Source organism: Dufourea novaeangliae, unplaced genomic scaffold (assembly GCF_001272555.1).
Source record: "Dufourea novaeangliae isolate 0120121106 unplaced genomic scaffold, ASM127255v1 scaffold21, whole genome shotgun sequence".
Taxonomy (NCBI): domain Eukaryota; kingdom Metazoa; phylum Arthropoda; class Insecta; order Hymenoptera; family Halictidae; genus Dufourea; species Dufourea novaeangliae.
This window is the reverse complement of record NW_015373910.1, coordinates 271,408-297,752: the sequence shown is the minus strand read 5'-3', so window position 1 is coordinate 297,752 and position 26,345 is coordinate 271,408. Positions and strand designations below refer to the sequence as shown.

General features: G+C 36.2%; 1 protein-coding gene across 1 annotated transcript in view; it reads right to left on the bottom strand.

Annotated features, from left to right (window-relative positions):
* The window catches only part of LOC107193889 (trehalase-like), a 53,948-nt gene that overhangs the window by 6,000 nt on the left and 21,603 nt on the right, over positions 1-26,345 (bottom strand). Inside the window, exons 2-8 of the mRNA XM_015583425.1 lie at positions 19,213-19,329; positions 14,935-15,236; positions 14,178-14,356; positions 9,829-10,010; positions 8,553-8,799; positions 6,319-6,559; positions 3,101-3,300 (exon numbers count right to left, since the gene is read on the bottom strand). Coding sequence (XP_015438911.1) covers positions 3,101-3,300; positions 6,319-6,559; positions 8,553-8,799; positions 9,829-10,010; positions 14,178-14,356; positions 14,935-15,236; positions 19,213-19,329 — 1,468 coding nt within the window. The remainder of the gene's footprint in view (positions 1-3,100; positions 3,301-6,318; positions 6,560-8,552; positions 8,800-9,828; positions 10,011-14,177; positions 14,357-14,934; positions 15,237-19,212; positions 19,330-26,345) is intronic.

Sequence of the window (26,345 nt, the reverse complement as noted above, 5' to 3'; positions counted from 1 at the left end):
AAAAGGTGCTGTTATTTTTCACAGTAAGCCCAGCCGGCCGCGGGAGAGTTTCATAAATTCTCTTTTTCGTCGCAATGTCGGAATCGAAATGAAGTATGAAACTCCACGGTTCTCCACCGACAACGGTTGTTCGAGTGTCTTCCTCGCGTCGCGACTCGTAAAAACGACCCATAAAAAAACATAAACGAAAGCGGATCGAAGGCGTACCGAGAAACCGTGCGCAAAACATTCATAGATGGATGAAAAATGATGAACAGTGATTCATTCCGTCTCCGAACGACTACCTAGCGCTCTCATGCCGTAGGGGGTATACATATTTTAGCGTGAATTCACGCATCCATCTTGCGCCCCGATAGTCCCTTTTCCCGCAGGCGGACATATGTCAGTCAACGAAGCGACGACCTAAAGCCCTGTTCACACGCTCGAATGAAAATTGGACAACGCCGTGCCCCATTTGCGCGGGGGCGGATACTGAAATTACGAGATAAGTTACAACGTCTTCAGTCACTCTGAAATTCATGCTGCAATGTTAAGGTAACTTAATATTGATCTGTTCTACTTGGTCTCCTTACACGTTGCCTGCTTCAGTGAAAAAGGTTGTACGTAGCCAGACACACTTCATTTCGTCTTTTAGGCATAAATCGTCGAACATATATGCGTTTAGTTCATAGAGGCTGTTGGTCTTGTTTTGAATTAAAGAAAAACTTTTTAACGGTAGTTAAATAATTCAGCTACTTTGCAATGTATGTACGTGTTACTCATATTTGGGAGACGTAGCAGTCAAAGATTTAAAATTCTTTTCTGCGATGATACTGATGTTTGTTAATAAAATGTTATTCGAGGACACGAATATTACGAACATTTTTAAGACAATTGCCACAGGAACTTTGCTGAGACAGAAGGTAGATTGTGAGGAGTGCTTTTCTAGTGATCTATACTACTTCGTTAATTTGAAATTATATTACTGAAGAGTATTTAATTTTCTTTATTAAGAAAATTATTAAAAAAGGTAACTAGTAAGATAAAAAGATTAAAATAGTTGCAAGAAGTTTAATTTCAAGTTCAGATCAGTTAAGTTAAACTTTAGGAAAATTTATGTTTGATCTATATTACTTTCTTGCTTCAAAATAATGTTCATTGGATCACATTAAGGTTTGTTGATAAGAAAAGTTTTGGAGACTGTAAAAGATATTTGTAATAATTTTTCTGTGAATCAAATTGTGATATTTGTATAACAAGTATAACATTGACTTGCACTACTTTGTTTCCTTGGAGTTCTATTTCTTATCATCGCGCTATCATGTACAGGTCAGAAAATTACTTGCGCAAGGAATCATGCTACAATTAAGAAAGGAATATAAGTAGTAGATAGCTGCATTTTTTCTTGCACATAAATTCTATTCTTTTCGCAAATTAAGAGTCCTTTAATATTGACCTATACTACTGTATCTCATACAAAATTTATATCTTCTGAATATCTTCGTACATATTTAACAGAACTAAAACGAATTCTGATAGTTGGTTACATTAGCTTCATCATGAGATATTAGATTTCAATCTTAATTTTGCTAATAAAAATATCTTTGTATTATTAAAACGTGATAAATCGTTTTCTCTCCGATTTATACATAGAATGAAAGTGGACTCCAGGAGTGAAACGTGAAATCTCTATTTTCACTAGAAAATGTATCAGAGCAACTTCTACGTCGTTTTCGTAGCACTTTCAGGAAGTGTATTATTGGAAATTAAACTCTTAGGAAATTACTTGAACATGTCTATCGCCCAAAGAAACGTGATTCTCAACACATTTCTTCGTGAATATCTCGTCCATTATAACATCATTTACTTGAATCATTTCGTTCAAGAGTCGAAAATCAAACTGATTTAGTAAAATGAAAAAGGAAAGGTGGACACTAGACAAATATTGAGCATACACGAAAGATTTACGAGAGTTCTAACCGTACAGAGCGGATGTTTACTCAATAAACAGATGAGAATCCTGGGAAAGGAGCGTGTGCCTGAGAATACGTGCTCCCAGGATTTCGATTTAATCCGCACTTACCATAAACGTAGATGAAATTTTTCGAAACTAAAACACTTGAATTATTAAACGGGTCAAATAAATAATACCTATTCTGACACGATATGTATTAGTTCGTTTTGTGAATTCTATATTATTAATTTATTATCTTTGCGGATATATTTTCTGAGATTTGACGCAAAAAGGAGAATATAATTTCACGGTGAACGAGATAGATGAAAAAATTCGAATAACAATGAATCGGAACTATTTCCACACTTCCAGTCTTCTTTTAACTTCTATTATCCCTACAAAAGAGATGGGTGTCTCTTGTCGAGTTACTGAACCCTTTTACGATCTCAAGCAAATAATTTCTGGGGCTTCAATTTCGTTAGTATGGATACTATTATTGCAAGTGTCTTTAACGACATAAAAAAAAACGACTGAGAAGGTTCCGAAAGATCTTTTTAAAAATCTCAAGATATTTTATGTTACGGACTTATGAAAGAAAGTATACAAGGGAAGGTTGCTGAATTTGGACCTTTTTACTAGGCTGGTGCACTTCTGTGATTGGTTATGTGTAAGTAATTTCTGCCGTATGATTGACAATTATACTAAGTTAATTAATGAAATCACTACTATCATACACATACTGTGTATCATCCGGTTCCAATTGCTTAGTCATGACAAATTAGAGTAGGGGTCCAAACTAGGCGATGGTCCAAATTGCGCAATATAAAGCCTCAGTGATTATTTGAAGGCTCTTCGGCATTAACAAGGGGAGGTCCCCAGGTGTAACGCTGACTTTTTAATGAGGTTTAACACAGTGATGAAGCTTGTAATTCAGAAGCCAATGATATTTGTTTCAACCGCATATGGCCAGTAGTTTATGTAATATTTAACGTTCAGTGTCGAGTAGCCTCCGAACAATCATCGATGATTTACTGTATTCTTCCCGTTTTGTTTTAAGCTTGACTGCCAAATACGCCTTGCTATACTTATGAACTATTTCGTATATACTGCCTGAAGGGTATGAAATATAAAAATTTGAAATTTTTAATTCTTTTATAGAAGACTCACTTTTTCGTACATCATTCCGGTCTCATTATAGCCAGCATAGTTGGAGCTGACCCATCTGTCTGCCAGTTCTTCGGAAAATAGCATCGCTTCCTTCTCACCAGTCATATACAGACCCGTTACGATGAACGATTGCAATGGTGGCCACGCATTCGGATAATCCCATTGTTCTCCTGTGTAGTTTAGGGACGTGGGTGTACCACCTGCAAAAAATAAAAATCATAAAGGAACAGTCGAAATAATTTTGAGGGTGTAGACCTAACCTAAATACCTGCAACCTAAATAGTGAGGTCGGAAAATCGGCCGGTTAGGGCAAATGGGGACAAAGTAGTGATTGTCGGATTATTCATTTCTGAGACGAGTGTAGTTACGGGTTAATACTCGGCGAAAGATGTGTAATTGTTGTATCAGATTACTTTAGTAAATACAAACTTATGCAATTTAGCATGTCAGACCTTTACATCATAAATAAAGAAGAAGGAATACAATTCTGTCTAGCCAATGTTATTAATGTAAGCAACGACTTTTAGAATAATGCGGTGATAGAATTTGAGTTTAATATATTCTCCCGGCTCTGTACTTGAGAAAAATGGCGTAGAACAATGACAACTATTACTGAAGCATCGCAATACTTTAAAATTACTTCTAAACAATCTTGAATTTAGCAACTTGGAAAGAATTGATTACAAATTGGTACACTTAATATAATACCAAAACTAACCAATAATGTTTTCATGAATATCATATAATACATGTAAATAGTACAAGTATTCGTCATGTCGTCCTAAAGACTCGATTAATACGTATTCAATTCGGGGAAACTTTATGTCTTACAATGCCAGGTACATACGAAGAATTTTCGCCGAAATTATACGATCGGAAGCAAAGGATCCTGTCCGTTAAAACGGCTTGTATTTCACGTTGATAGGACTTTCCGTTCTCAAGATATCATCGTTTAAAGCAACGTATAATTTCGAAATATTTCACAATCGTTCCTTTCCGCTGGATTTCGATTCTCACTCCATCTGCCTCACTGATCTACAACACGCTTGGCACCTGTGCCGTGGCCAATGACACCGGCTGACTCAGCGTGCTTTTTACTACTACCATTAGGACTAGACGTTCGTATTTCTACGTAAAAGAATTGGTTCACGGCATTTCTTAGTTTTTCGTCGCCATTTGCTATCATCGTACACCATTTATGATCTATTGGGTTGATGCAAAAGTTCGTTCCATTTGACAAAAATTGAAGGAAAATTTTATTTACAAAAAATTATATTTAATCATTATAGGATGTGCCGTTCTGTTCGATAACCTTTCTCCATCTATCTAGTAACTGCATAATCCCGGGCTCATGGAACCTTTGAGGTTTCTGGCTAAAGAACTGATCCAACAACGGGACGAACTTTTGCATCAACCTAATACTTTGATACTTTAAGTGGATAAACATTGAACAGCTTTAGTCAGTTATTATGTAAAGAGAATAGCGAACCTAACAAAAATTTAAAATCAAGATAATGATCACCTTGCTAAAGAGAATTGGCTGATGAATGCTACAGATTTTGAAATGACAGAACTATGTCACCAGTACTCGGTTAAAGATTTTGAAATGACGTAGGACTACGTCATTTCAAAACCGGTTACGAATGGGTTAACAATAGTGACCAGTAGGACCAGTTCTTAGTAATACTGATAGTACGTATGACTATTTTTGCGACTTTACGCTGACATTTTTACTGTTAGTATGTCAACTCGGTATGTGTGAGTTTCTCCTTATCAATATTTGTGTCAATCTCTACAGTACTCGACGATAGTAGTGTTTACGAATAAAATATTTTAGATCAACATCTATACTTAATCTCGATCAATCAATACTGCCGACATATTGTACCTTTCATACAAAAATGACACACCACAAAAACGTTAGTTTCTCAAAACATACAAAAAAAATGTTAAAAATCACAGTCTCGCTCCGAACAGCAAGAGTGACATAATTGTTCTCAATCAGCTTAAAGATTACATTTTTGATGTTTGGTCCAACAGTGTTGTGCAAATTTCTCATAGCCAATAATACGTTCTCAAAGCTCAAATAACACGTTTTTTGAGATCAGTCATTTTTGTAGTAAAGGTGCGATGTGAGCAGTAGTACAGTCTGAATTCATTAATTACTTGTTACTACATTATTATTAACATTGGCAATATCGTCGGTATTTGTAAGTATATTATTCCTTAATACTGTTAATTTGTTGGTCTTGTAAGGACTAGTTTATGTCTGGGGAACCAGTTAGGTTAGCGGCTTCAAGTAAAATGCGTTGTTGACCCTTTAACGTCCAGTGTTGTCCAAGTGCGTCAAGTTCTGTCGCCAGTTATCTAACTTTTATAAGCAACGATCCATAGTTTCACCGATGTGAAGTATATCTTCACGTTATCAGTTGAGAAATTCAAGTATTCCCTCCAAATATAAATAAAAAATTAAAAAAAATGGATCTGTTTAATATTGACATTTTCAACTTTAAAATGACAAGATACAACATATATGTATATATATCAATTTCATAATTTTGAAGTAACGATTTAAGGGTCTGGACGCTAAAGGATTAATATCTTGTGAAGGTTCAGTTAAAAAATTTCATGACTTATTTTCGAATACTTTAAATGGAAAGTTTGCTACGTATGAGTTTAAGTACGATTCGTACTCATTTTCATATATTTTAAATGGAAAGTTCGCTGTGTATGAGTTTAAGTATGATTCGACCCAAATGGTTCATCACATCTAGACAATTTGTATCTGGATTTCGAAGTATTAAATGGCATTCTGTAATACTTTTAGTATACATAGAGAAAAAAAAATTTATCTGAATTATACATGAAAAGGTACGTATGTAAATTGGACAAACTGAATTTTCAACGTATCATATTTGTTTCTAAAGGGAACTGCGTTTAGCATCCAATACACATTTCCAGCGTGATAAACCCGGTTCTTTCAAGGAGCAAAAGAAATACAGAGGCGAACAATTCGTCTCTTATCTCGATTCCATTCGATTTCATTCTTATGGGAATAACTTTTGGGGACGGAGGGTTTCTTCGAGACTGTCGAAAGTTTAAATTGAATCGTAGCACCGAGAAGGAGCTAAAAGCCGAGGAAATTAAACCGCGAATCAAGTGGAATTTTAACTCTGAATTTCGGTCGTTAACACGATCGTCGACTGCGAAGGACTCACCGAAGAAACTGTCGATTTTCTGCGATTTCAAATATTTCACGGCGGACGACGCGTATTCCTCTCGTTTCTGTTGGTTGTAGCTTTTCGTGTACAATGGCGCAAGATTCGAAGGGTAAAATGTATTTCTGGGTCGATTATTCTGCACGTCGTAGTCCAACCAGATTCCTTCCTCCTCGTTCCACAAGACATTGTCGATCGCCTGCTGTAGCTGCGCTGCAACTTTTTCGTAGGACGCAGCTTTCTGAAAATTAACAAAACAATGAATGTACGAAAGGTTGAAAGATGTTTCGATAAAAAAGAAAGAATATTTTTGTTACTGTCTACGAAAGAGGTTTAATGTTTAATTACGAAAAGGATTTTCGGTGGAATTTTCTTCTGGTAACTTTTTTATTGTGTGCTAATATTTATTCATTTATCGAGCATGTGTAATACAATTTACCGATATTTCTATTTTACCGTTTTTCCTTTAAAACGTAAATCCTGATAAAGTTACGAAATTAGTTGTATAATTGAATTCTTATGTAACAGTTTACAGTTTTCCTGTTTGAAAATTTATAACGTTTAGGTATAGTTTTCACTAAGTGATCTTAGTACATTTCTCGCCACAGCGATCAGGTTTCATTAATGAACGAATCGCATGATGTGTCCATTCTCTCTTCCTACACCCTCGAGTACGAAAACAACAGACAATGAGAAATCTATGTGGAATTACGATCGTTAGACGTAATGGCTTCTCTGATACCAGACGAGCAGCCCGAGCTTATCTTTTGTCATTCCGATTTGTTGCACGTTCTTTGTGTACCTTCATTTATCCGTGGAAAGGAAATAAGTACACTAGTGTGGCAGTGGCTTCAACTGATATGTTATGATTGCGAAAGATTATACTGCATGGGACACTGATAACTTATTGTTAGTTATTTTCGAAAAACGTTCATTTCACAGAGAAGTATATACATGTAAATCTTTAATTAAATACTCATGTAAGTACTCGTTACTGCCATTCGATTAATCTGTTAAATTGAACCTCTTTGAATTAAAAACTTATTAAGAATATTTTTTATTGTCACTGAAAACGATCCCCCTGAATATTTTTGAAATCGTTGATGATACTGAAAAATGTTTCAGATGACAGTTGAATGATTTTAAGGGGCAAATAATTTGTCGTAAGAAGATTTCTTGTAAGTGGACGTGTAGAGGATATATGAAGGTAAAATTTGTCTTTTTAGATGGAAGCATATTTTAATGAATTAACCGATGTTTTTTATTTTTACATATGTTAATTACCATAGTTTCAGTAGTAGACTGTAAAGTTTTCAGAGTGGGATCGCAATGGGTTAGAAAGATATAAGTATTTTCGCAGAGGCATGTTTGACGATCGAATTAATTCTTATAACTTTCCGTTATAAATTTACTCGCTTTTCTATACGATTAAAAAAAACTAAACGTATATTTTTATGTTTACACAATATCAATTTTTATAAGGAATGACAAGCTGCATCGGTTAATTCGTTAAAAAATATATGATTTCATATTTAAGAAAACCAATTTGACTTTAATATGTCCTCTACGTGTCTACCTACGAGAAATTTTCATTACAGTCGTACACAACGACATTTACTATTTCCTTCGACATTCTGAAAGAACGCAAAGTTTTCAAAATTTTTTTAACACACCATGTAGTAAATTAATTCTTCTAACTTCACAAAGAAACTCAAGTCACTTGGTCCAATTTGGAAGGGTTGTTCTATTTTAAAAGGTGTACGAATACTTTCTTTTACCCACTGTAAATGGCGTTTAGCGTCTTCAGCGTTATAACTCCACAAATTTCGCACAGATACATCAAAATGCTGTTCGGTACGATTCATTAAATTCTACAAACTTTAAAAAAAAAGTTGGTTAAAATTCTACATAATTTTCGGTTATAAAAAGAACGTAACAATAATAACCATAACGTGTTCAAACGGTCATTTATTTCCTATTAACCTAATATTTCAAGAAGATTTAGGTAAATGGAAACTGGTAATACATTAATATTAACTTCGGTATTACTTCGATTATGTAGATGTTGGTACCACGATGCTTACGACGTAATTTAACGGAACAAATACCAGCACCGGCGTGATTTCAATTTCAAATCGGTGCGCGCACCTCTTTCAACGGAGGACCGTATATCGCGAGCAACAAGTTTATGGATGGAATTTTAACGAGGCCGGTTCGATGGCGTTATTACTCACCCTGAAGTTCCCCAAATACTTATGAAATTCGCTGAGGAGTCGTGCGTTTTGTTGCAGAATGGCATTGAGGTCGACAGGTACAATGTACTCCGTCGAGATGTTCACTAAACCGAGCCCGCTGTCCGCGATGTATCCTTTTAACCACCTGTTGGAGAAGTCCCAGCCACTTTCGGCGCCAGCTTTTACGTTGTTGTAAAAGAAAGCCTGTGATTCCTCGGGCAGTCCCTGTGCTATCTGATAGTCCTCTCTAAAATACGACGAATCAACGACGTCAATTCAACATTGTCGTTTACGGCTTTCAGACCACGAAACGTGTACAAGTTGAATTTATTTAATACCATTGAATTCTAGATTAGTATAATTCATGTTTAATCGTAGAACAAATTGTTTCTGTTGAGTTTAATCGCAATAGAGATCCACGGCGAACCGTGCAGGATTCTAATGCTACTAAAACATCGTGAAACGAAGTGCAAACACCGTTGAAACCCGATGAAATTTAATTGCGAATGGATTTGAACACACCGTCGAAATGGGAACGTAGGTGTAAGACGCGAAATTACGTGCGCCTGCATTTGATCACGTCTATGCCGCATATTAACGCTAGAACTACCGCAGACGAATGCGCTTCTATTTATATCACGTTGATGAAGTGGATAGCTTGTTGAAAATATGCAAATCGATAAATTAACAAACTTCTTCACGTATTATATTGCAATAACAGTTACGAAGAATCGTAGAAAATACACTGCTTTGATATTTTAATAAGTTTTATAAGAGTTTACGAGCAAGTCATTTTGATGGATATTGTAGTTCTATGTAGTGTTAATGGCTTTAAGAGTGGTGTAAACAACTAAAAATGAACGAACTTTTAATAAGATCTAATGAAATCAAATTCTATCCATCCGATGCGTCCCATAAAATACTATATAATTTATTAAAACATGTTTTAATACAACTAATAAATCATGAGTTATTTTAGATAGTAGATTTACGCTATTTTCTACGACATAAAAACACGTGGCACGCGCACTCCACGTAAATTGAAGGACAGGTGTACCATTATCTTGGTAATCAAGCATGAGTCAACTTTCCGTTATAAATTTACTCGCTTTTCTATACGATTAAAAAAAACTAAACGTATATTTTTATATTTACACAATATTAATTTTTATAAGGAATGACAAGCTGCATCGTTTAGATAAACAAGGTCGTGCTGTATGGTACATTCTTCCAAAGCGAAGATTATACTAAGCATTTAATGTCAATAAATGATTACCTGTAACTCTCCGGTCGGGGTCTTGGGCTGTCAACGACATAATGTCCCATCTTGTAAGTCTTCCCGTTTTTCTGAACACTGATCATTCTCTCGTTCTGCCAGAAGGCGAACTCGTTCTCCAGGGAAGGTATAATCGACCGCAGGTAAGCGTAATCCCTCGTAAAATCCAAGTACCTGGAAACCTGGCGGCAAGTAAACAGAAGGGGAGTCAGCATTGTATATTTCAGATCCCGGTCAAGAATTCCAATACCCTTGAAATAAACACACAACGCGGCTACACTGCGATTCTAACAGAATATCCTTAGTGAAAACACATTAATGGGGCCCATTGCATTGGGAAGCGGACGATCGCGTATCGAACTCCTCCGGACAAATACGGGACGAAAGTTTCGATGCCCTTCCGCGGACCAACCAGCTCTCCTTCTGGATAACTGGAAACTCGTTCATTTCCATCTTAACGACACTCTCACCTACACACTTTTGTAAATAATAGCAGTGCTATCCAGCGTGTCTCAGCTAACTGGATCACCTCGAATAATGACTTAACTTTAGGAAAATTTTGAGGCAAGGAACTTAAATGGCATCAAGGAGTACATCTTATAAGGTACATGCTTTTTTGTGGGTGGAGGTATTTCAGAGATTTCAAGGTCACCTGGATTTTGTTTAATGAAACGATCTATTTTTTGTACCATTTTGTGCAGAACGAAATGTTTACAAAGAGTGGGCAAAAGCTCAACATCGGAACGCGTATAATGGCGTAGCATACGATACTCTTCGTAATATTACAGTTCGAATATTTCTTGAATCTTTTCTCGACTCAGATGAAAAAAAAAGTAACACATGTTATGTTATGATACTTACCGAATTCGTCTCGAAATCCTCTAACAGATAGGCGTACAACAATTATAGGTGTATTTGCAAAAAATTGAAGGTGACCTTGAAAAATCATGAAAAAAAAGAGTTGACAAAAAATTTGCTATAATCACGTTAAAGCTCTCTTGAATCCATGCTATACCTGATAAAAACATTTTCGATCGGACTGCTAATAACAGAGTAATCTCTACTGATCACGATTCGTGGTTCACCCTGTATACACAATTCGATATCAACACTAGTAAAAATTAATTTAGGGAGTACCAAAACAGTAATGTTTTAAACAGTATACGAGAGCGAAAAATGCTTGTTTCAATACAGAATACAGTTTACAAAATTATCTTCATTTTACCTCTAAATTTTTCTACCATCATAATTTCATCATATTTTGTTAGAAAATCTAAGAAACATATCTTCAATACGATAAATTGTATCCACAAATCTGTCATACTGAAGATCCAATCGGCGTTAAAAACATCGTGAATGTAAAGTACTGAACAGAAATTCAACAGAATTATCAATTTCATTTCTCGAAACAACTTCTAGACGTCAATTCCATCCGCTGTTTCGTTCGGCCACAGAAATGAATCGCTTCTGGGAGATTTCTTCAGGACACTTCCTTTATCTCGATCGACTCGCGAGACTCGGTGGAGGTAGGAGAATCGAGATACAGACGGGGAAACTTTTGAAATACGGTTTACGGTCGGAGGGCAGCCGAGCTGCGGAAGTATTCGAAATTATTCTTTGATTTGTCAAAGAAGCCGCAACCAGCATGTGTATTCACAGAAGTCCCCGGAGCATTTTTCAGATACTCAGAGATTTTTCGCGTGCTCGTGGAATAGTAGTTTTCTTCCAGCACGTGCATGGAGTTCGTATGTGCAACGATTTTCGTGGCTGTTCACCCCCCCCCGCCATTTCCCCTGGGTTTATGCAAACGGAAGATCGAAACTGTTATTCTAAATTCCGCAACTTGTACACCGTGGAACGTATCTCTTCATCGAGACCTGTAATCTTCATGAACCGTTTCTATTCGATTTTTCGAATTCTTGACATTCTACGAATTTTATATCTCACTGAAACCAATTATTAAGGAGGACAGAAGAAGGTTCCGTGAATCGTAAGACAACAAATAGGCATTGCTTAAATATTTTTTCAATGTATACAGGGTGTCTCAGCTAACTTGATCGCCTCGAGTAATAACTTAACGGTACATTTTATGAAAATTTTGAGTCGTGTAATTTAAATGGCGTCAAGGGGCATATCTTTCAGACATTTCAGACATTTCAAGGTCACCTTGATGTTTTTAACGGAATCTCCCTACCCTACTCACAAACGTATCCGTTCAAAATTGTCCAGTAACATTAATCCAACAAGAATGCAATATGTTTCTTACTTTGATCGTTAACATCAAAGAGAAAGAACGTTTCAGTCAAAAATTGATACGTTTCCTTCTCGCAGTATTTCCTTGTACAGAGCCCGTTAACAGCATTTTCCGAGCAGCCCCGGTAGGTACATCGATTTCTCTCTTAAATTACAGACATTTTCCGACTATTGAACACCGGAGTCGATCATCCGAAAATCTTCGAGCATCGCGGCTAAACCCAGAAGAAAGGGAAACGCGCAGGAACTTTGCCAAGGTGGGTCAGCCTCGTAGCGGAGCTCGGGAAAAGCTTGAAATTCTTGTTCCATCATTCGAATCGGGAACTTCGCTACGTGTACACGTATCGACAGGATACTCGTCGAAATTTCAGGGTACTTCACTCGGTATTCCGTATCGCGGTGCGAGGAAGTCCGATGAAATACATTCGGAACCGCGCCACCGAACTTCCGAGGACACGGCTAATAAATGGAATAGCAACTAACGCGATTATTTACGAATTCCAACTCCATTACGTCGCCGTGAATTTGTTCGATTACCTGACACGATTCCCTTTAGGAATTAACGTCGTGACACGAACTCCCGAAATGGGAAATTTTCATGCTACGAATAAAGGCAATTTGTAATGATGGCATTTTCGAATATTTGAATTAATCTGTAGATGAAGTTGTAGCCTAGTTGTAGTTTCCAGAGTGGTCATTTCTGTTTTCGTTGTTTAACCCCTTGGCCTATGATTTTCTTGACGTTTGCAGTCTCCCGAATTACATTGTTATCGATAGTTGCCGAAAAATAAAAGGAATTCTGTACTTATCGTAACTGTACTTTTACTGTAAAAGATAAATATTAATACCAGCAACGTGGTAATTCACGTCGACTCAAAGATAACCAAATAATATTGTTCTTTGTTGAATCGATGTTATAGGGCGAGGGGTTAACAGTAACAAATACATAAAAGTAACTAGAAAATATAAAAAGTCATAAAAAATGTGCCTGTTCTCTGAAGGTTAAATGTAACAAATTGAAACACGAAATTAAACCTTAAATGGTCAGGTGGGATCTGAGGAACCCCATGAATATTTTATTTTTATTCAATTGTTACTTAAAGAAATGCTTGTTTATTTCGATGTCTTTTTTACACGAGAATACAAAATAAGCAGTTGTCACATTACACATCTAGTTATAGTGTTAGAGTCCATTAAAATTTTTGTGTTATTGTATTTTCCATATTAAAAAGTGCCATAAATGCATAAACATCCGCAGTCTAGTAAGAAATAATAAAAGTTCCACCTGACCAGTTAAGGGTTAATATGTGTCTTACACTCTAACCTGTTAACTACAGTAAATGATCGATGAGGATTCGAAGGCTCCTCAGTACTGACAAGGACAGGTTCCCAGGTGTAACGCTGACTTTTTAATGAGGTTTAACACAGTGATGAAGCTTGTAATTCAGAAGCCAATGATATTTGTTTCAACCGCATACAGCCATCAGTTTATGTAATATTTAACGTTCAGTGCCGAATAGCCTTCGAACACTCATCGATAATTTACTGTAGATCACTTTTAACGCCAGAACGTCCATTATGAATTGGCACAAGTGAAAATTAATAAAAATCAACGTATGTAGTGTATTAGGTGTATCAATAAGTAATCCATTATATTTTGTGAAATTCAATACTTATTTTCGAGGAAATCAGAAGCTTATGCTGTTTCACTATTTGTCCTTATTCTTCAATGTCCACCGCCATTTTGAAAGAAGAAGATTGTACAAAGATGTTTTAAACTGTGTTATCAGTTATGGTGGATTATTTATTGATATACTTAATATGTATTTTGCTTAGGATCAAATGCGAATAAGATGTAGTGTGTACTATTATAACTATTATGATATAACAAAGTGTAACATTCTCCTTTGGTAACAGGTCCATTGTTTCGATCGAATCGAGAAGAATTATGTGCAGATTTCCGAAACAATATTCTTCATTTTTTACACTTCATATGTGTCGAAGCAAGTTTCTCTATGAAGTACTTTGCACGCCATAGGTATAAATAACTGAGAGAAACAATTCCCGAAATTTAATATCAGAAAAGTACGACGTACCATAAGATGTAACAGGGGTGGCTGGCTTCTCATGAGGTAATAAATTCTGCCACCGTTGGGTATGAATCCATATTTCTCCACTATGTACACGAAATTGTCTATCATTGCCTTGGCGGTTTGATACATGTCCGATAATAGTAGGCCTTCGATCACCCAGTAACTGTCCCAGTAGTAAAACTCTGTTGAACGAAAACGGATATTGAAACATGCGTTTGAATTTCTCTGAATCACATTTCGACAGGGTTTTTTTCTAAGATCAATGGAGATCAATAACAAATACGAATCAAAAATATAAAGGACACTGTTCGAGTATTATTAAATATGTTCGCTTATAATGGCCTATGCAAGTTATATTTAACAATTAATAAGAAATTGAGGTCTGTAACGAATATTTTCAATAAAGAATATAAGGATGTATATTAGTTCATCAAGTATTTTTCAAATATAATTACAGGTATAATAGGAATAATAACAATATTGATACAAAGAAGACTATAATAGTTTGTTCAGTATCTATATGTGTATAAAATCAATTTTAGAACCTTAAGCTATCATTAGTGCATGATTCATCCCTATCGCTTAACCTCGTCAATATTAATAATCTCCTCTAATTATCTCTTATTCAGTCAGTCTCATCGCAGTGATTATAATAAGCCGTGTGCTATAATTAGACACACTCTATTTTTCAAGATACTCATTTTTAACCCCAAATCACGACACTAAGGGAGTATCTCTATACTCAAGAACATTTCCAAACCTTTAAATCGACCACCGGGGATGATAAATCCATTCTTTACGTAGATCAAGCTATGTCTTTGTGGATTTTCAGCCACGTCGTCGCTCATCTTCCTCGCCAAGTTCTTCCAAACATCGTTAAGTTGCTTCACCCATGCGCGATAATTTGGATCTTGAACACGCTGCAGTATCGAGGGGTTCTCCGTCCAATCCGGCAGTGTCCAGTTCACAAGCTCGTTCGACGAGGCGAAGTTTTCATTAACGTACTTAGTTACCTGCGCTCGACTCGGTTTGCTGTTTGTTTCATTCATCAGATTGTAGAAACTGTTCGAAAACAAACAGAACCGATTTGTCTAATTAATCAACAATTACATGTTAAACAACGAAACGTTAGTGTGACATACGAAGATAGACATAAAAATTGTCAGATCGCAAATTGAAATCTTTTCACCAATCAATTAATTGCAAATACCATTTAACAAGTGTACCTAAAGCTGTGTCGACTCGTCGAATGCAATTTTAACGCGAAGAAACACAATTATATCGACGTGCGTTACAGCAGCAGGTTTTACGAAAAATATCACGTTTCGTTTTTCGCCGCGAAATTTCAGGCGAATTGAAAATTGAAGCACATTTCGATGATTGACTACGAAAAGAAGCACGTTTCGACGTTCGTTACGAAAACTGACACGTTTTAGCGATTTCTCACGAAAAATATCATGTGCCGTTTGTAGCGACTTAAATTATGTGGATTGCAATTTTCACATTTTTTGCCTTTTCGAGATTAGACAGAGTACTATTTATTAAATAATGTTTTTAAAGGTTGAATTTATCGATGCAAAATGCATTTTAACAATTAAATATCTCAAGCCGAAACGTGGTGGTTTTAACTGTAAAATCGTTAAAGTTGCAAATGTGTTAGTTTTCGGTGACAAACTCAAAATGTGCTACTCTTCGTGGCGAAATACAACCTGTAATATTGAGTGTGACCTGTAACTTTGAGAATACATTATTATACCATTAAACCGAATTCAAACATTTTTATTTTCACGGCAAATTCATAAATAGTATAGTTACAAGGACATATGTGCAGCCCGTGAGCAAAAAAGATGTTCCACGTCGGGGAATGTATCACTAATATATTTATAAATTTTTCGTGAAAATAAAAATTGACGTATTCAGTTTAATTGTACAATAAAGTATTCTGAAAGTTTCAAAGAGATTGGTTTAATAATTTCTCCACCAGAAATTCCCAAAAATTCATTAATTTTTAGCCCGTTTACACCAGGTTTCCTCCTTAAGAAACGAAATAAAAGGTGTCTGGCTACGTACGGCCTTTTTTACTGTGGCAGTCAACATGTTAAAGGGATGCACTGTATGTTTACATATTAAATTAATATTCGTGATCGATTTCAACGATCGACAAATGTCCCGTGCCAGAAAGACTTTACGTACCACATCCCCCCACCCCACCCTCACAATCCCCTCCCTCCACTCCCCGCGACGCTCGTAAACCACGCTCGAATTCCGACGTTTTACACGAAACGATGAACAGCATCGGTCGTGCATTAGGAATGGGGGACGTAGCGATGCTTACTTTATACTGGTGGTCATTACAACGGGTAATACATAAGCGGGGAAGCAAATTGGTTGCCGCGAAACAGCGCTATCATCCCGGAAACGGGGGTCACGGTGCACGCGTTACAACTTCATCAGTTGTCATGCCGGCTTAACTTCAATTAAACAGTAACCCTATGATATTTACGAGCCATGTCCGTCGGCGGATCCAATCACGCGGTTGCATTCTGTCGGCACGGTGTATAAAGATCGGTTAATACCAATGCACTGTTAATCGTTGAACAAAGCTGTTGCACGTTGCGAGCGTGCTCATGCTATCGCGTCCTCGTGTACTTCAAAACTATTGCAATTATGAGAAAACTATAAAGAAAGTTGTTATTAAATATGTTTGTTTTCCTTTCTTTAATATTATTTTAAAAGCTCATTTTGTAGGTTCTTATAATAGAATGACAGCAATTAATTATACTGAATCTATAAAGTAATGAGTGAAGATAATACAATAAATCCTCGATGAGTGTTCAAAAACGTCTCGAGACTGAACATGAAATATTTCATAAACTAATGGCCATATGCGGTTGAAATAAATATCATTGGCTTCTCAATTACAAGCTCTATCACTGTGTTAAATTTCATTAAAAAAGTCAACGTTAGATCTGGGGACCTGTGTATCTTAATTTTAAATTTTAATTTGACTCAAGGTCTTGCATTAGGAGCAGTTGTTTAACCCTTAAATGCATGTCGTTGCAAAACTGCAACATACCGTTCAAACCACCTCAAACTCATCGGTATATGCTCAATGCATATCGTAGAATTATCACGTTCACGGACATTATATTTTATCGAGTGGTAACACCTTTTTGTTTTCGCGAATATCAAATGTCACTTTTGCTTTGACAAAGTGAAGATTCTCGGAAATTTGTTGGATGTCATAATTGCAGTTTTGTTTTGCTGTGTAATAAACTGATTTCTTAAGGTAAGTACATACAATATGGTAACAGCCCTTCGCCTCACTAAAGCCAAGAATTGTTTCAGAAGTTTTCATAGATAAATTGTATACATTAATGTCGGGTGCATGCATGGTGTTGTATATCTGCAACGGGTAGTGTTTTTTAATAAAACGCCATTAAAAATGACAAAAAAAATTTTTCTTTATTTTTCCTTGCATTAGCATGTACATGTCTACCAAATATATTTTTTTCACGAAAAATAAATAAATCATGCATTTAAGAGTTAAAACCACTAATTTTATACTCCTTTATATTTTTACTATATTCATAATAAACAGTAGAGTATACTATGCAACTAATATTGTTCCTAATACGTAGAAATGTGAATGACGAATATCGTAACATAAATACTTAATATTTTTCCTTTTTGTATTGCCTGATATTCAATCAAACATAAATGGGGTCTCATATTCCGTGCCGTTACACTACACAGTGATTGTAAGCAGTTTAATTCCTTGTTCGCGTTAACGTAAACACATCAACACGTTCGCGGCGTGTGTGGATCCGCGATGCAACTTCTGATTGGCCTCGACGAACCTGGACGAAAGCGAACGTAACACAGTGTCGTAAAGGGGGAACTATAAACGTCCTGGCGGTCCGAGTGATTTAGGGCGACGAGAGGTTCTCCCGGTGAACGCGGGGGTCTGTTTAAAAACGAGCGCGGCAACCGTGATTTTGTTTCCACGTGATCGTAAACTTTAGCTGTTTGCAGCCGAGAATATGGCCTGGTTGTCCGGCGTTCCGTGAAAACGAAAAGATGGAAACTAGTATCAAACCGCTGGTTGATTTTGCTGTGGGGAAGCGTTGTCCGTAGCGACATGAAACTGAACGTTGGTGAGTGGTTCCCATAGACCTTGATACAGAAAAGTCTTCCTTATCCCGAACACCCATTATCCGAATACCCTAATATTCAAACGTTCTGTTATCCGAACAGAGTTTTTGGTTGAAAAGTGTCTGAAAGTGTTGAGAAGTTTCTGTAATTTAGCATCCAAGAGGATATGGGATTCATAAATGTGTAAAGAAACCGTCAATTTTCGTAAACTCTATTTAAGTAAATGAAATTTAGTATTAGATATGCGATCGTTCTATTATCCGATAATTCCTTTATCCGATTCCAAATACCGTCACGGATCCAATTCGTGATCAGATCTGAATTCTTGATCAGTTTAGTAGATAGATACCATAAAAAAAGTTTATTAAAATAAAGGTTGTATTACAAACAATTACAAAACAATTATTAACTATTTTGAAATTTATGCGTCAAATTCGATAGCTCAGAGTGAGATGCAGATATATGATTTAGAGCTCCCTTTGCAGTTCTAACATAGACTTATTCAAATAACAACAATTCTTTTGGATTTGATTAATTTTTCTGCTTATACGATAAAAAACGACGATAGTTACTCTTAAGTGATCAGGAACTGGGTCCGTAATGGTACGTCTCCTTATTAATTCGTGTACAGGAAGCTCTATTGTATGCGATACTTTGGTTTTCAGCGCATTGCTGTGGCTGCAGCCGATGCAAGGCTTCATGGTATAACGTTTACATTTTTTGGGAAATGAGTTCCTTGATATAATTCGTTCGTAAATTGTACGAGCGATTTTTTTGCACTTTACGTTGCTATGAAAGAGATCGTGGAGGCGATTTTTAAATTTATAGAGAACGGAGATAGGCTTCATGTGGATGTTTTGGAAGTTGATGGATTAAGACTTACTTGGCGAGGGTCTGCTCCGGATCCTGTAACTGATGAAGATCGACGAAGGTTTTGCTGTCAGGGAAGATTTCGGCAAGTTGTACCGTTTGCAGTAACGGGCCGGTACAGTAGATCGGGCTGAAAATCGAAACGTAATAGGGTTAGAATCCCCTTTAATTGATGGAAAGAAGTGATGATTAGTATCATGGAAAAAACGTTTTGTTTCTATGTATTAAAAAGTACAGTGTTCATTGGGCTGTTATTATTTATTTCTCAAACAATTATTATTTTTGATGCTTCATCGATTTAGTTACCATAAGAATTTCTTATTCATCCATTTGATTCTTTCCAGGTTGAAAGACTGTTTAACCGGTTGGCTGCTGAAGGCGTATATATTGAGGGTGTCCCATTGAAATCGATACACTCGAATATCTCCGAAACTGTTGTCGATATTAAAAAATATTTCAGACAAAAGTTAAATGATATCAGGAGGCACTTTTTCTGATGTGAGTAATTTTGTTCTACGTGGACGCGTAGAGGTCATATGAAGGTCAATTTTATTTTCTTTTAAACGGAATCGTACATTTTTTAATGCATTAATTCGGCATAGGTAACTTAATACTTTATGTAGGGAATAACCAGTAGCATCAAGTAGTGCATTAAAAAATGTACGATTCCATTTCCAAAAACAAAGTTGACTTTCATATGACCTCTATGTGTCCACATAGAACAAAGTTACTGACATCTGAAAGTATACCCCTGATACCATTTAACTTTTGTCTGGAATATTTGTTAATATAGTCAATAGTTTCGGAGATATTCGAGTGGGTCGATTTCAATGAGACACCTTGTATATGCACGCTTCAAGAAGGTTACGGGGTGCTGACGAAATGCGGTTGTATAAGCTCTCATAGGTTTATTTAATATACATATACGAAGGATGTATGTATAGGCCCAGTAAATTTTGCTCAGTACAAGTTCCCTGTTTTACTACACTGATATAGTATACAATTTAAATAGGGCTTTACTAACTGATATGTTAGAGTGAGCTGCAGTCCAAGGGCGACTATTAATGCAGATAATACAAAGTGCTTCAATTCATGAAAGTTGATATCGGTATAATCGATAACCTATAAATGACAGTAAATTAATTCCTAATTAATTTAAAGCTAATTAGATAGTATATTTCAAGAAGAATATTAACAAGAATACAGTTAAATTTAAAATTAAATACAGCGTCGTTATGTAACACCATATTCCGACGATTATCCAAATAAGATACTAAAGACTATATGTATGTATACATTGAGAATATTTGCGACAACTGTTTATAGAATTTCGAAACTAATCACAATAAACGAAGTGAAAACAAACCGATATATCTGCAAATAAAAAAGTGTCACAAGCGACATCTATTTCTCTAGAAATAATAATTATCTACCAAGTACAGTAGCTTCGAGAACACTATACAAAAAAGTATTCATGAACCTTGTCTTGTGAAGTGTCATTCAGGCGTTGCGAGTATCCGATGTTAAAGCTTAACCTTCGTTCGATCATTATTTCCAAGAATGTATCGTGGCAAAAGAGAGAATACCTACTTGAAGTTTCGCGATGAAAAGGTCAAAGAATAAGCTGAAATGTTTTCTGACGTACATAGCTTTTGCTCGAGCGACAAGTGTAAAAGACAGTAGTTTTCTATATCCGAACATCCATTATCCGAATACCCTAATATTCGAATGTTCTGTTATCCAAACAGAATGTCTTCTAGGAACACACTTACGATGTATACTTTCTTCTGTTCGATCGAATTTTACAGACTCACTTATACTAAAAAATGTCTGCAATTTAGCAGCCAGAATAATATGGGATAAATATTGAAACAACCAACTTCCTTGATCTCTATTTAAAGAAATATTGTTTCGTATCAGAAAAGTGATTGATCCCTTTCTAAGAACGCTTATGTGTCTCTATTAGTTCGGATACAGGAGGCTATAGTGTAGTTTTTCACAAAAATATCACGTAACAGAACTGGCCGTGTACCGACATGTAAGGAGGATCGCGAAATTCCTGGAAAATTTATGGTCTATGCGGGTTTGGCACGGTGCTCTGACAGGATCCAAGAAAACGGAGTCGCAACGGCGCCTACTGCTCTACATACTGGCCGAACGAAAGTGAATTGTGGCTGAGAGCTAATTCGGGTTCGATGCCAGTATCGATCGGTTAAAAAAGCAGTTGGCAACGCCCTCGGTTCACGGTTGAACGAATTCTTGATGTTCTTTTTTCTTTCATCTCGTGTCCCATTATACGATACGTTTAGGGGATATTCCCACGTCGGTGCGCTTCATTCGGGTTACTTTCAGGAGTTACACGTTTTTCTTCTAATTTCTTTATTGCCTATTATCCGTTCATACGAACAATCAGTAAGTTTGTAATAATGGTTTTATTAGCGTGTAGCGAAAATTTCAATTGGAAAAGTTTGTACTGTTTGAAGAATTAATCTTTAGTGGTTTTGTTGAAGTTCATTGGGATGAATCCTCTGAAGTCGCCTGGGAATTACGATGGATGACATTTCTTCTGCTAGTTAAAATTCAGGTGGGTTGTGATTCTATTTGTGTATCTGATCGTAAATTTAGTTATTTCAGTTTTAACTGACGGTTATAGTGCGTTACCTATGATTTGAAGAGTTATTGATTGGAATGCTTCCTGTTTAGCTGTGTGGCTCGTAACTACGGATGACCATAGTGGGATCCCATATGTACAAATTCGCTGTGATATGGTTTTCTAAATTAGAAGCTTATTTTCAAGGTGGAGTTTCGACGTTCTTTCAAGTAATTGATATATTTCTTTTCCGTTTAACTTGATGTGTTCTATTTTAGCTTGTATGTGTTGCTTCCATATTAATTTAAACATTTTGGTACACCAAATAATCATTTCGAGTAGTTTTAAATACATAAAATATTTCCAATTTAATGTACTACTTTTAGATCACTCTTAGATATTACAATAAAAACGTATGATAATTTTAAATAATTTGTAGTGAACAGACATTACAATTTAATGTGATACTTTCAAAAGAATTTTTGGGAGCCAGAATAAAAGAGTATGATAATTTTAAATACTCTGCAGAGGAGAGAAACTTCGATTTCATGTGCCAGATTTAGAATGAAGAAGATACATGTGCAAGAAATTTGAACATTTTTATAGACTAATTTTTTGGAACTATTGCATTTGTTTGTTACTATGTATCACTTGGTGTGTATCAAAGAAATTGATTTTCACATTTTCAAAATGAAACAGTAATACCAGAGTGAAAAGTAAAAAGAATGACGTTTCTTTTCTACTAAAAAACTTCTTTACGAAAAGATTAAATAATTAGATAAAGTAATGCACACTGAAACAAATTTGTAGTATCTACAATTCAATAATTATTTCCAACTCGGAAAATGGAATTTAAAAATTATTCAGAAAATTACAAAGAAAATTAATTATCGATCCAGTAGTGTCATTAATAACCTAATTTACTGTGATTTTGAAGGTGCTAACCATGCAATTATTGAAGTTCAAATGGATGCCTTACTGACGACGACGTTTAGAAGACTTATGAAAACAGTGCTGTCGCGTACTTGACCAATTTATTGACGTTCCATAATTACAGTAGCCAAGCAAACTTTCCCATTTCTTTTTTTTCTAAATACACTTCTTTTATCTATTGATCTTTCACCTTATCGGTGTCGCCTTATCGCGTTCCGTTTAAAGAGCGAAGCTTCAAGAGCGATATGTTCGCTGAATACACGTTAAAGAGGCGTGCAGCCGTTGACCGCTTTTATTGAACTTTTTCACCTTCGAGTCCAATGAGATCGAGCAAGAAAATCTGTCTTATTTAACCGTAAGTAAATAGCAATTTCATTGCGAACCGTCGATTGTTTGCCAAGCACAGATACTGTATACGTGACGATACGAACTCCGTGCAAACGTTTTCATTCCACGTTTCGATTGAAAAAAAAAAAACTGATCTCGAACATGTTAATACGACGAAAACGTTATTCTACAAATGGTGCACCGGTGACAGACGAAACGTACGTTTTATCGTTCGTAATAGTATCCATTTGTCGAGCACAGTGTCAGAGATCCCCAACTCTGCATGAAAAATATTTCGTTATTCCGCAAAATTTCAAATATCTCTGTCACGTTTGTTTCGCATTACATCGATGTACATACATATATTTTTTTAAAAATCGTAACACGTTCTTCTCGTATTTTCAACGGTAATTTATCTGTAAAATCTTGAAAAAAAAACTTTTGATTTCCCTTGGTGCGATCGTTTCTTATGAACGAAGAAAAAAGGAAAGAAAAGAATGAACCGAGCATTTCTCTCCTACCATGATCCGGCCATTTCATTTGTCTCCGTATTTTCTATGCATTTCCACGCCCTGTTGTTCGATGAAAAGAGGCGTGACGATACCATAACCACACGGTCGCATCCTGGATTTCATACTTGTCACGGTGAACCGAAAAAAAAAAATGACGAGCTCGTCTGGATTGTCGACCTTCGTCACCCTCGTGTGGTTCCTCTTCCGTCAAGATATATTTTATCATCGACGTCTACGGGGATGATATCGGAAGTTCCTTTTGATTGATGGTGTCTTATTGTCCATGCTTCCAAAGTTGTAACAAATGACCTACTTTTCTGAGTTTTATTGGCATTTACTGTCGCGACGCAAGAGGACGTTGAGAACAATTTTTCAAGGGAACAACGCTCCTTTCTGTGTATTCTTTTGCCTCCGATACGTCGATACAGTCTGTGTATTAGGATCGTTCACGATTAGAACTTGAAACTTTTCTCGGTGTTTATTTTAAGGGGCTACATTTCTAAGATTAAAAAAGCAGAATTATTATTTATTAAGAATTCAACATATACATCTTATTATATGTTATTTCCTAAGTAATTTCGGAAAAATTGAGCTATACATCTATCAACAGAAGAAAATGGCTGCCAACTAAAAGTGTTTCACTTGAAATGCAGTTTTCAAAAACGGTACCAGAAATATTTAAAAGACCACTAAACCAATTTGGATTAAATTTTGTAGTAATATTCTTAAGACTAAAATCTAGTACATACTTGAAGCGAATTTTTGATTCATGCATTTTTTCTTTTCTTAGTAACAAAGGAAATTGAAATCTTATGTCGCAAACTACGAGTTCAAGTTCAAACAGCCGCCATTTTGTAAAAGATTGACATTATCAAAATCGGCTTGAAGAAGTGCTAGTTCTTTTTGTCTACTTCCATATAAAATTAAAAAAACTTGTTTCAGATAAGAGCCCACAGAGATATATGTAAGTTGATTCTCCATACATTGTCTGCAACGATTCATAAATTTGTGCTGGAGTTTCTCCACGAATTGTCTCGACTTTAACGAATGATCTTTGATCAAATGTCCTAATTTGAGCCAACGTATTCTTCCTTTCCACTTTAACGCATCATAACTCGGTACCCAAGAATGACAACAACGACTTTTATGTATAAACGAGTACGTGAGCTTGCCAGCTACATAACGTGCGTATATAAAATGTTTTATTTTTTTTTTTAAATGTTTTGTTTAATAATCATTACTGTTAGGATGGACCGCGTAGATGGGAACGAAATAGAAAAAAATATAGTATCAGATATCATTTTTTATATGAAGACACGTAATGATTAAGAGGATCAAGCTTCAGGCAACGTTGAAAAAAACATCCTATCGTATAGGGCATTGAAACCCCACCAAGGGATGAGGATATATAAGATACTCCTAGGGGTTCGACGATAAAATAAATCGCGATGTCTCCATTTTTGGTGGGGTAGTTGCTTCTCCATAGACGAGTCGTAGCTTGGATCATTTCAACGTTATTTCGGCCAGAACAAACCGTTTCCCCGTCCGAGCCATGAATTTTTTTCTTCAGGGGATACCTGTCTTATTCGACTTAGTATCTCACTGTCGAACCGACTAGGCTCATTTCTAATTCACGCAACAAACGTCTACGTCCCGAGTACACAGCAAACAAACATTTCCTTCTGGCGCACAGGGGTCCAGAATTAAAATTTAGCAGCTTACACGCTCATTTAGTTCAGACAATAAAAAATTTTGTAACTTATAAATTTTATTCGAATAGAAGTGGATAAAGGAACAAATTTTGAGTAATTTAACGGATCCTCTTAGATGACGTCATCAATCACTCTACAGTTTATCTCAACATTTTTATGAAAGTCGAAATTTTCAGGAAATTTTTATTCTATCTTTCACTGAGATTGATGACACAAAATGGTTCAAGAAGAACAATAATGCATGGAACACATCTTCCAAGCTAATTATAAATTAACACGAGCTCTTTTGGAAGATAAGAGAAGGCTTCAGCCTAAAATGAGGGGATTTTTCGCCCGTTTTAGGTACCATGATTCTGGAACTGAATTTTGTGACAAATGATACCTCATGATGTGACATCAATCAGAACAACTTTTCAAGTAGAGTCGACAATTAGTTTCTGAGGTATGGGGGGGGGGGGGCGATTTTTTTGGTCACTATTTATTTTTGACCATTTGAGCTGCTAAATTTTGATTCTGGACCACTATTCCCGTCTTAAAAATCACATTCTCCGTCGAAATATCACATCACGTGTTCCCGCGGATCGCGCGTCACTCTCGGAATATCGAATTATTCGAGTAACTCGCGGGATTCTTTCCCCGGGAACGATTTTATGTCGCGTGAGTGAAAAGATCCCGAAGGATAAAGGACGAACCTCTCCCCGAGATAAAATCGTCGTACGAAAGCTTCCTCATTACCATACCTTCTTGGGTCCAACAATTTTTTTCTGTTTCCCTGATGATAATATTTCGGGGCTCCCCCTAAGTTGATTAAGGTTATTTCGTGAAATCGGCATCGCGAAACGGGCTTCGAGGGAGAGCCGGATCACTTTCAGATGAGAGGTACCTCGGAGGTTCTCGTTCAATCGACCTAATCAACACTCTCCTCCTTCCCACCCTGCTTTATCTAGATCCAGGGAATATAATTCAGTATAAACGACGCCCGAGATTCGGCTTTGTAGCGACCTCGAAGATAAGACACTCCCGAGCCGTTCGAAGATTTAATTCTCTGTACCGTGTCGCTGTTATTTCGGAA